Genomic DNA, 11901 nt, shown 5'->3' on the forward strand with positions numbered 1-11901 from the left:
AGAGCCATTATCCACAAATGGAGAAAATTTGGAACAGTGGTGAACCTTCCCAGGAGTGGCCGGCCTACCAAAATTACCCCAAGAGCGCAGCGACGACTCATCCAAGAGGTCACAAAAGAACCCACAACAACATCTAAAGAACGGCAGGCCTCACTTATGGTCAGTGTTCATGACTCAACCATAAGAAAGAGACTGGGCAAAAATGGCATCCATGGCAGAGTTCCAAGGCAAAAACCACTGCTGACCAAAAAGAACAAAGGCTCGTCTCACTTTTGGCAAAAAACATCTTGATGATCCCCAAGACTTTTGGGAAAATATTCTGTGGACTGACGAGACAAAAGTTGAACTTTTTGGAAGGTTTGCGTCCCGTTACATCTGGCGTAAAATTAACACAGCATTTCAGAAAAAGAACATACCAACAGTCAAATATGGTGGTGGTAGTGTGATGGTCTGGGGCTGCTTTGTTGCATCAGGACCTGGACGACTTGCTGTGATTGATGGAACCATGAATTCTGCTCTCTATCAAAAAATCCTGAAGGAGAAAGTCCGGCCATCTGTTCGTGACCTCAAGCGCACTTGGGTTCTGCAGCAGGACAATGATCCACAACACGCCAGCAAGTCCACCTCTGAATGGCTTAAAAAAAAAAAATGAAGGTTTGAGTGGCCTAGTCAAAGTCCGGACTTGAATCTGATTGAGATGCTGTGGTGTGACCTTAAAGGCGGTTCATGCTCAAATTCCCTCCAATGTGGCTGAATTAAAACAATTCTGCAAAGAGTAGGCCAAAATTCCTCCACAGCGATGTGAAAGACTCATTGCCAGTAATCGCAAATGCTTGATTGCAGTTGTTGCTGCTGAGGGTGGCACAATGAGTTAAGTTTAGGGGGCAATTACTTTTTCACATAGGGCCATGAAGGTTCAGATAGCATTTTTCCCTTAATAAATTCACTTAAACTGCATTTTGTGTTTACTTGGGTTATCTTTGTGTAATATTTACATTTGTTTGATCTGAAACATTTAAGTGTGACAAATGTACAAAAAAAATTGAAATCAGGAAGGGGGCAAATACTTTTTCACTGCACTGTACGTATATATGTATAGGGGCGGCAGGTAGCCTAGTGTTTAGAGAGTTGGATCTAGCAAACGATTGCTAGATCGAATCCCCGAGCTGACGAGGTAAAAATCTGTCGTTCTGCCCCTGAACAAGACAGTTAACCCACTGTTCCTAGGCCGTCATTGTGAATAAAAACTTGTTCTCAACTGACTTGCGTAGTTAAAGGTTAAATACAATAAATATATTCTTAATCCATTCCTTAGATGTACGTGTATTTTGGGTATATTTATTTATTTATTTATTTATTTATTTATTTTACCGTTATTTTACCAGGTAAGTTGACTGAGAACACGTTCTCATTTGCAGCAACGACCTGGGGAATAGTTACAGGGGAGAGGAGGGGGATGAATGAGCCAATTGTAAACTGGGGATTATTAGGTGACGGTTGAGGGCCAGATTGGGAATTTAGCCAGGACACCGGGGTTAACACCCCTACTCTTACGATAAGTGCCATGGGATCTTTAATGACCTCAGAGAGTCAGGACACCCGTTTAACGTCCCATCCGAAAGACGGCACCCTACACAGAGCAGTGTCCCCAATCACTGCCCTGGGGCATTGTGATCTTTGTTTAGACCAGAGGAAAGAGTGCCTCCTACTGGCCCTCCAACACCACTTCCAGCAGCACCTGGTCTCCCATCCAGGGACTGACCAGGACCAACCCTGCTTAGCTTCAGAAGCAAGCCAGCAGTGGTATGCAGGGTGGTATGCTATATGTTGTGAAACTGTTAGATATTACTGCCCTGTCGGAGCTTGACGCACAAGCATTTCGTTACACCCGCAATAACATCTGCTAAACACGTATGTGACCAATAAAATTTGATTTGAAAGGATGGGACACTACCACTTAACACATCCTGTAATTCTGACATCAAGAGCTTGCACACCAAAATACCTCTGCAGCTGCCACCACAACCTCAATTTTCTGCACCTTATGTTCCATCCCTGCAGTACAATTGATAACCATTGCTATAAATCTAATCTTACGGAAACATCACTTGTCCTATCGCTCTGTACTGGTACAGATCTACTACACACCACTCCTCTCAGGATCCCTCCCCCTTGACCCATCTTCCTCAGCATATGACAACTTCTGCACTACTCTAACCCTGGAAACCTCAACCTGCCTCTCACCGGACATTTCGGATCCCCATTTCCCCACCCCTACAATTAACACCTACCACTCCTTTCCCCAATGCTACACATTTGTCTCCCCTTAAGCACACTTCTGCCACATGCCCATAAGCTTGACACCTGTAACGTAATGTATTCGGCGCAAAAGCTCGTACAGGATAACATTCTAACATCATGTTGTCGGGCAAAGACTCAATATCAAAACGCAAAAGAACAGAACTCGTTTCACGTCGCACCAAACACCGGGAATCTTCCCTTCGGTTGGTTAACTTTCACAGCTACCCTAGTAATCACTCCTTTCAATGGCGCACCTTTCTTGAAACAATTCATATCTCTTGCACCCATTTGGAGCGCCTGCTCCTTCTGACCAGCAGAAACAATCACAAGACCACTTCTGGTTACCCACACCAAATCATAGCACCAAACGCTTTACACCCACACTGAAACCACAAATAGATCAGCCGAAGGGCAAGGGTCCACTTATTCAAACAAAAAAAACATCCTGACCTGAGATCACCTCCAATACTTCCATTTCACACTTTCTACAATTCTTTAACAAACCCTCTCCCCCATTTAACTGACTCAAGCTCACCCCCTTCCGACCTACCTCACCCTCCGTATTTTAGGTATACATCTCCTTATACGCCACTTGACATCTTGTTCTTGCAGTCAAGGACACCATTTACCTGGCTGTCACAGTCAGCACAAACCCCTCAGTGCATCCCACTTGGAATAGCGCTGCGGCATCTTGATATTCTTTAGCAATAGCTACCGCAATGCTTTTTCATGTCAAAGAGTTCTGGTTCCACCAAGGACTATAACACTCAGCGATCATGCCTCATTTTCCAACAAGACCTTGCGCTTTGTAGTCGTCAGCTCACACCACCTGCTGCGCTGGCTGGTTAAGGTGATCGATCTTGCACCTCAACTTAAACATTTTAGTAAAATGAAAAACTGGTTTCCCAGAAGCGAGCAATTGCTCTTTTTGGAGCAGACATGATTGACCTCTTATTTATGTCCCATAGCCCAACAACTCCAGTAACCCAAGTAAGTCAAAGAAACTTGAATAAGTTAGATGCAATTTATTGCCTTACATTTGACAATGTACAAAATCTATGCTCAAGATGGTACAACTTCAGTCATAGGGAATGGACTGCATTGTGATGTCATACACAGGCCTCACTGACAACAGCTGGTATCACAAGTCTTGCCCTTGCACACGCAGCCTGAGGCACACTTGCTGCAGCCGGAGGGACAGCAGTCGCAGCAACCTGATGGGCCGAAAAATAATCGATTAGTGATGACCAAAGACTATTGCGTAGCCTACTAATGAGGCAATTGAGGTTAATTAGGCTAATCATGGGGCTTTAAAAAGTGCCACCAGCGATAAGAAAAAGACTATTGGCCTAATAACACTAGTTGGATTTAGAACAGAACCACTTACTTGCTTTCTTACAACTGGTGCATGCGCAGTTGGAGCACTTGCAGGATCCACCGCAGTTGCAAGATCCAGCTACAAATAAACAGTTGAGTTAGGTAGTTGGTTATTAACCTGTTAAGATTTTCGAAATAAATACGCTTAAGGCGTATCCATAGCCTATATTCTTGATAAATTGATCAATGTACATGATAACTTACTTTTGGAGCATTCACAAGGATCCATTTTCCAGTTTTTGAGCTCCCTTTATCAGAATGGATCGTAGTAGTTTTGCTGGGTGTCAGTGGTGTGTTGTCAGCTTTTAATTTCTAGCTAGCGAGACTTCGACTTAATATCGTCCGGGGCAGACAGGTGCCGTGTGCAAAACAGAGTAGCGCGTTCACGCAGACAGATCATTAATAGGCTAGCTTGCACACGGTGTATTATCTACTGCGAAAACATGCCCATCAAGGGAATAGTAGCCTATTGTTTCAATAGCCTACATAGCCTAATTACAATGTTGACAATTGATTCATTCAAATATGGCTACCCATTATGTTACTATGCTAAGATTTATTAGGAATTTTATTTATTTATGTATGCCTTCAAATAACCCACTGGGTCTGGACTTTCGTTAACGTTTAGTTACCAGATATTGTTAGTTTACAGGCACACTAAATTTATTGTTCAAATTCATGATGATTTAAAGTGTTATAGCCTATAGGCATATCTAATCTAGGACTACTAGGCTATAGATTAGAATGAGAAAAATTTATGTAATTCTAGATGTAAACTTGTCGGGAAGAATTTGAATGTATAGTGTTTATGACAAATAGATTTAAACGACGATTTAGGCTATAAATCACTACATTGTTGACTGGTTTTCGACTGGACAGTCATCGTTATTGTGCGCAGTGCACACGGTACACAACAGTTGAGCAATTGTTCTTTTGTCACTTTTCCGGGGGAATTTGCTGTCATTGGTGCTGTGTTGAGACCTTCCATGTCCATGCTCCCCTTATTTGCACACGGGCAGCGGTCGTGAGCAACATTCGAATGAGAATGAATCACTTTGCGCTCGTCGACTGAGTGTTAGTATTTTTCCAGAATCTCCTGCCTGAGTAATTGAGCTGTGTCATACCACAAACACTGTGCAATGTTATACAAATAGTCACTGACAGTACCAGCTACAATTAATTACAAACGACCGTAATGAAAACAGTGATGCTACCAGAACATTGTCATTGGCCTACAACAAAGATAGTCTATCATAAAAAAAGATTTCATATTTCATCATATAAAATTAAGATATATGAACTTTTGTTAAAGTTAAGCATGTACTTTACCATAATATGAATCATAGTCAATACAGAAACATATAATATAATGGAATATAATACATGTTTTCCCGGTGAGGAACTTATTTTTTGGAGTAAAAATAAATAAAACCTTTTTTAACTTATTTTTGAAACATTGAATGAAGCCTGTTTATTCAACGATTACTTCAAAGCACTTTGTACTGTGTAGTGTTGTGCTCGCGATAAAGTGAGGGAGTTATTTTATGCTGGCCAAGGTTGAACCGGGCGAAGGCCCATCACGTCATCAGGCGAAAGCGGGGAGGGAGGAGCGCCTATCTCAAATCGAACAGTAATCTGCTCCTTGCTCTGTCATTTTGTCAACGAGGCATCATGGTGTATCGTTCAGAAGCCTACAACATCGTTTTCCCATGAAATAAATGTTTGAATTTTCTAACTCGTTTTAATTGGGAATAAAGCTCAAAAGCAATCACTTTTGCATGTGAAACATGCAAGTAGTCCTAGATTAGATATGCATATAGGCTATAACACTTTCAATCATCATGAATTTGAACAAGAAATTTACTCCACGTGCTCCTAAATCACTTTGATTTGAGCTGACTTCACGTTCACATCACTGCGTTCATATCCTAATCGGAATTAGGAAACGCGTACATTTCCGATTATCTGATTCGTTGAACGCGGCACGGTTCCAAAACGAACGCAATCAACGTTCATCCGGTGCAGAACACGCATACACGGGCTCCCCGGGTGAGATTAATCGAACCCCCTCAGTGTTTATGCGTGGCACCTGGCTCATGTGCGGGAGGCAGCCCGGTTGCTACCAACTTTCAAGCGGTGTAAAACACGCTTACACGAGCGCCCGGGCGAGATTAATCGAACCCCCATAGCAACTTCAGAAGTTTTGAGTGACAAGTTACGTCATTTGCAAGAGGGAAAGCATCTTGTTGCCTTGTATTCGGACGTTAGCATAGCATGCTTGTAGCTAGCTAACCCATAAACATTGACAGTTAAAGACAGCTAAACATCGAGGACTTCGGTAAGATATCATCTCACATTATCACATGTTCCATTCATATGCGTAAAATGCAATGCTTTTTATGTTGTTGAAAAATATCGTGTCTTGTTGCAGCTGGAAATGGTGGATAGCATGCTAGCTAGTAAGCTAACGTTAACGTAGATAGCTGTGATGAGTTACAATCAATGTCTTGTGCCAGTCGTGGATTTCTTCATGATTAGGAAAGTGAATTACTGAAATGTTGCACTCGAGTACTAACATTATTTTAATTGGTCATAGCTATGCTATCTTTGTAGTTATCTGTTTATCTAATGTTGGCCATTTTTGAAGATAATGAGGAGCCAATGAACATAGCTAACTAGAGAGCAAACTACAGGGATTAGCTAGATGAAAAGCTTTGACAAGCTGCCCAGTGTTGCTAGGTAACGGGACACCCAGCGGGTGACGAGTAAGCTGTTTATAACATTAGGGTAGTTTGTAAGTATCTGCTAGATTGAAAGAGGGATACACCATCCTTGTTTCTCCAGCAGTAATGATTTCATATTCATCTCAAAACAAGCAACCAGCAGAACACATACACACACACACACCATATGTACCATGATTGGTTATTATTGTTGTAGGATTGTGCCACCATGTTGGTGCCTATATTCACCCTCAAGCTGAACCATAAAATCAACCCTCGCATGGTTACAATGGGCAAGTTTGATGGGATCCACCCATGCCTCACTGCAGCCACACAAGCAGGGAAGGTATGGCCTCACTCAGTTCTCTTTGATAGTTTCTCCATTTACATGTATGCATGAAGTATGCATTGAAGTATAGCACTACAGTGAAGTTATTCAATCTTCTCTCTTCCATCAGGTGTTCATCCATAACCCTCACACACGTGGCCAGCGTCAGGCAGCCCACCGTCTGAGTCAGAGTGCCCATGATTCGGACATCTCTCTGCTCAATATCAACCAGGCTGTGAGCTGCCTGACAGCTGGCACACTAGGACCCAACACCACTGGAGACACGCTCCTCGTGGGCACCCAGACAAACCTGCTGGCTTATGACGTACACGACAATGCTGACATCTTCTACAGAGAGGTGAGCCAAGGACAGTACAAAGGACTGGACACAATGTTATAACATATCAATACAACCTTATGATTCTGTTGTAACAGCAGTATTACATAAGCCATCTGCCTGCTGAATCATTAACTGAATACAAAGTTGCAAATGAAGATGTAATGTCCTTTTTCACATCATATTCTCTATAGGTGACAGATGGGGCCAATGCCATTGTTTTAGGGAAATTAGGGAACATTGAGTCCCCCCTCGCCATTATCGGAGGAAACTGCGCTTTGCAAGGATTTGACTATGAGGGGAATGACCAGTTCTGGACGGTATGGCTCGCATTCCTCTTACTCTCTTGATTATGTGAACTGTTGTGCAAAAATGAAATTGAAATAAAAATACTTTTACGCAATAGAAAAGTGATAACTGTTGATGTCTGTTTCTATGGGTTAATTTTCAGGTCACAGGGGATAATGTGCGATCATTGGTGCTCTGTGATTTTACTGGTGATGGAAAAAATGAGGTGTTGCATTTCATTTTTTATCCAAAGATGAAAGCAAATACTTTGCAATATAAAACTCGACAATTTCAGATGTTGTGTTACTAAATAGATAGGCCTATACTAGATCCTAAAATGGGTAATATACTGTGTTTTTTTTGTCTGGTCTTTACAGCTTCTTGTCGGATCAGAGGACTTTGACATTAGGGTATTCAAAGAAGACGAACTTGTGTCTGAGATTCCTGAAAATGAGGTATTGCTCATCTTACATGAGGCCATGTTGTTTCTAATGCTATTTGATTATGTGTAATGATCTTGATGTTTATAGTACATTGTGTGTCAGCAAAGAGACGATGTGTGCTGATTGCTCTCTCTTTGTGTCATTCAGACGGTTACCTCCCTCTGTCATATGCATGGCAGCAGGTTTGGTTATGCTCTGGCCAACGGCACTGTGGGTGTATATGACCGCACTGCCCGCTACTGGAGAATCAAGGTACTACAAGTTTTGAATTGGCTGAATATTAGGTCGTTTTCTGTCTAAATGCATCCCTGTCACTTTACACAAAGCATATTACATTTGCACTAGCTTTGTGTTTAAAGATGTGCCAGTAAAGGTTCCCCCTTCTCCCTGCAGTCTAAGAACCATGCAATGAGCATCCATGCATTTGACCTTAACGCTGACGGTGTTGTAGAACTCATCACAGGCTGGTCCAATGGAAAGGTAAACCACCTTGATGTGTCAGTCGTTAATCAATTTAGCACCTATTTTTTTTAAATGAGTACAGCACCAATCAAGGAGAGTCTTCCAAAGTTCTCTAATCCTTCACTTTGTCACATTGTCTGGAACTGGTTGGCACTTGGCACCAGCCTTTCCTCCAAGTGTAAGGAATGTTGTAAGTCCCCTTGACTTCACCATCATTTACAGATTGATGCACGGAGCGATCGAACAGGTGAAGTCATCTTCAAAGACAACTTCTCGTCCTCTGTGGCTGGAGTGGTGGAAGGGGACTATCGCATGGATGGACAGATACAGCTCATCTGTACCTCTGTGGAGGGAGAAGGTAAAGACATGTGGAATACCATAGCTATTGAATATTGTTTATTTGTGTGTATGTTTTCAGTAAGTGACATCCAATGTGTTGTGTGCTGGTTGTCAGTGCGTGGCTACCTGCCTGCCAGTAAGGAGATGAAGGGGAACCTGATGGACTCCAGTGTGGAGCAGGATCTGATCCGAGAGCTGAGTCAGCGGAGGCAGAACCTGCTACTGGAACTACGCAACTATGAGGAGAATGCCAAGGTTTCTAAGAACACACACTGACAAACACTTTCACAGAAAGAACTATGAGGATAAAGCCAAACACACTTTTACATTCATAGATGTGCTGAAACTCTCTGACGTTAATATTATAAGAATATAATGCTAAAGCCCACACGTACAAGCATACACCCACACCCCAGACCAACATTCAAACACAAACTTTCTCAGACTTTCTCAGTTACTGTGAGGAGAACACTACGATCCTCCCGCCTCTTAACTATGTACAGACTACACACTCATGGTGTTTGTGTCATAGTGTAAAATACCTCTGTGTGATTGTGCTCTGTAGCAGGCTGTCCCAGGAGCTTCAGAACGGGACACCCAGATGGGGGTGATACCAGCCAATACCCAACTCCAGACTGTCCTCTCTGTCAGAGCTGCCACGGAGTCCCAGAGGTCACACATAGAGCTCAGCATCTCCACGCCCAATGGTAAACACCATCACCCCACACAGATATCCTCCTTACCATCTTCACGGACCACTAACACACTCATGCCCTAGATTTACATTGTCATCTATACCCAGTAAGCAGCTCACGTACACAGAGCTAAAACCACACAGAAACTCACCAAGCGGACCAAACCTCAGCCTGTCCCACATTGAAACCAATGACTCTCACCATCCTATAATTCCAGAATGCGCAGCCTCGTGTATTTATTGCTGCACTGTTGGAGCTAGGAACACAAGCATTTCGCTACACCTGCAATAACATTGCTAAATATGTGTATGCGACCAGTAACGTGATGTTATTTGATTTTGATTTGATGTGGCTTACTGTGGTAAGTGGGCTGGGTATTGACCTCTTGGCATTCCTTCTACAGAGACCATAATTCGAGCTGTGCTGATTTTCGCTGAGGGAATTTTTGAGGGTGAAAGTCATGTGGTACATCCCAGTGCCCAGAATCTATGTGGTTCTATCCGTGTTCCCATCATTCCCCCCAAAGATATCCCTGTGGATCTACACATCAAAGCTTTTGTTGGCGGCAAGAGCAGGTACACATATTTCAATGATGAAAGAGACATAGATGTGTCCTCTACATAGATGTGTTAATGTATTGATTTGCCAATGAAATTCACTCTTATTATCCAAACGTTGTAGTTTCAGTGGAACTTTAGCTCTGTCCAATAAAAATCAACAACATTATTTTGTCATTTGATTGTGCTTCTTCTGTTCCCTGCAGCAGTCAGTTCCACGTCTTTGAGATCACACGTCAGCTGCCTCGCTTCTCCATGTATGATCTTAATGTTGAGCCTGAGGCCCCCCAACCTACTGGGAAAGTTACCTTCACCATCAACGACAGGCCACAGAGAGTGAGCGCAAACTCTGTCGCTCTCTCTCACTTACTCTTACACACACACACACTTTCATGTGCTGTCACCTGTGGCGACTTCCGAGCCCTTCTGGCGTTCTGCTCCATAGTAATGTTACTGTCACTATCACTATCAAATGGCTGTATTCTCTGTCTTTAGGTGGTCATGTGGCTGAACCAGAACTTCCTTCTACTAGAGGGCATTGATACCCCAGACGTGACGTTCACCTCTCTACGTGGCGGAGGACTACTCACCATCAGCATGCTAAGCACTAGTGGAGAGGTATGTCTACATGTCCTAACACGTATCGCTGTGCACAGGATATCTCTAGTATTTCAAAATGGACCCTTCACCTGCCCTTTTCTTTACAATCAGATCACACTAAACACAGACGACATAGACCTGGCAGGGGATCTAGTCCAATCACTGGCTTCCTTCCTGGCCATAGAGGACCTACAGGCAGAGGCAGACTTCCCCACATACTTTGGGGAGCTGCGAACGACCCTAACTGAGGTAAACTCCCCACCTCAGCCTCCACACCAATAGTATTTATCTCATTACCAACCATTTCTCTCATTATTTTGTGTGGTAGGCCTAACATATTTTTGTAATCTATTGTTTTAACAGGTAGATGACTATCACTCTGTCCACCAAAAGCTGACGGCGGCCATAGCAGATCATTCTAATCACATCCGTAACATGCTGGTGCAGGCAGAGGACGCACGGCTCATGGGTGACATGTGAGTGACAACACACCAACCACCACCTCCATGATTTTTCTGTAGGATTCCTTTGCATGGCTCGATAAGGTGATAATGACCTGTTTTTCTTTTTAATCCCTTCATCTTTCTTTGTGCCTGACAGAAGGAACATGAAGAAGCGCTACATTGAGCTCTATGACCTGAACAGAGACCTGATCAATGAGTACAAGATCCGATCCAACAATCACAATGCTCTCCTCGCCTGCCTTAAGTCTGTCAACCAGGCCATTCAGAGGGCAGGGAGACTGAGAGGTGAGTAGGGGTTGACGGAGATTAGTGAAGCATCAGGTTTGAAGAGAATTTAATGTGTGTTTTAAAGGTTTCAGATCTCTGCTAACCTCTCTTCCTATTTGTCTCTCTCAGTGGGAAAGCCAAAGAATCAGGTTATCACAGCCTGCCGAGACGCTATCAAAAACAACAATGTCAACGTCCTGTTCAAGATCATGAAAGCAGGCACAGCCTCTTCCTGAGGGCACCGCACTGTGGTTGCCTGAAATCCTGAAGGGATTGGAATCCCTGAGAGGCCAGTCTGGGGGGAGCAACGGGGGGAGGCTTTACATGAGTGAAGAAAGACTAGTTCTCTAGTGGCAAGGCCAAAAGAAGAAACAGGCCTCACCTGGACCCCCAGGTGCCATTGGGCAGCAGTGATGTTTTAGAGGAGTCAGTGGTTGGGAGTAACTGTCAACTTGTATATGTTGTTTTGTAGCCAAAGAACTATACTCCTTGAATGTTAAATGGGACCAGCAGAGTGAGATATACGTTTACTTTTTGTAGATTGTAAATAGACAGGGAACTGTATTATGTGTGTGCAGAAAGAAATGTAACTAAATTAAATTACTGTTTTAACTTAATTTTTCTGTGTTTTGAGTTTTTCTTTGTAGTATTTGTATTCAAGTCTTGTCGGTTAAATAAATGTATTTCATGTCTGTCTCACCATGCGAAGTGAGTCCTGCT

At 43.1% G+C, this 11901-nt stretch overlaps 1 protein-coding gene across 3 annotated transcripts; it reads left to right on the forward strand.

The window, feature by feature from the left end:
- Positions 1 to 5878: 5878 nt before the first annotated feature.
- On the forward strand, positions 5879 to 11798 carry LOC139539873 (BBSome complex member BBS2). Of its 3 annotated transcripts, none has more exons than XM_071343233.1 (18): positions 5879 to 6016; positions 6619 to 6747; positions 6860 to 7087; positions 7261 to 7386; positions 7518 to 7580; positions 7732 to 7809; positions 7945 to 8049; positions 8191 to 8277; positions 8482 to 8617; positions 8714 to 8853; positions 9164 to 9305; positions 9697 to 9868; positions 10057 to 10186; positions 10346 to 10468; positions 10562 to 10699; positions 10814 to 10926; positions 11051 to 11199; positions 11311 to 11798. In XM_071343233.1, the coding sequence occupies exons 2-18, from the start codon at positions 6631 to 6633 to the stop codon at positions 11415 to 11417; spliced, it is 2154 nt and encodes a 717-aa protein (XP_071199334.1). In that variant the 5' UTR covers positions 5879 to 6016; positions 6619 to 6630; the 3' UTR covers positions 11418 to 11798. The 3 variants fall into 3 exon arrangements, with proteins under 3 accessions (XP_071199334.1, XP_071199335.1, XP_071199337.1); XM_071343234.1 differs by having other exon boundaries at positions 10060 to 10186; XM_071343236.1 differs by lacking the exon at positions 7518 to 7580.
- The last annotated feature ends 103 nt before the right edge of the window (positions 11799 to 11901 follow it).

This window comes from Salvelinus alpinus, chromosome 15 (assembly GCF_045679555.1).
Source record: "Salvelinus alpinus chromosome 15, SLU_Salpinus.1, whole genome shotgun sequence".
Lineage (NCBI taxonomy): Eukaryota > Metazoa > Chordata > Actinopteri > Salmoniformes > Salmonidae > Salvelinus > Salvelinus alpinus.

What these genes read in the sequence shown, in the direction of transcription:
- LOC139539873 (XM_071343233.1), top strand. Translation starts at nt 6,631, where the DNA reads ATGTTGGTGCCTATATTCACCCTCAAGCTGAACCATAAAATCAACCCT. An exon ending in TGCGAACGACCCTAACTGAG is followed by an intron (nt 10,700 to 10,813) that starts GTAAACTCCCCA and finishes TTGTTTTAACAG; the next exon opens with GTAGATGACTATCACTCTGT. An exon ending in GAGGGCAGGGAGACTGAGAG is followed by an intron (nt 11,200 to 11,310) that starts GTGAGTAGGGGT and finishes TGTCTCTCTCAG; the next exon opens with TGGGAAAGCCAAAGAATCAG.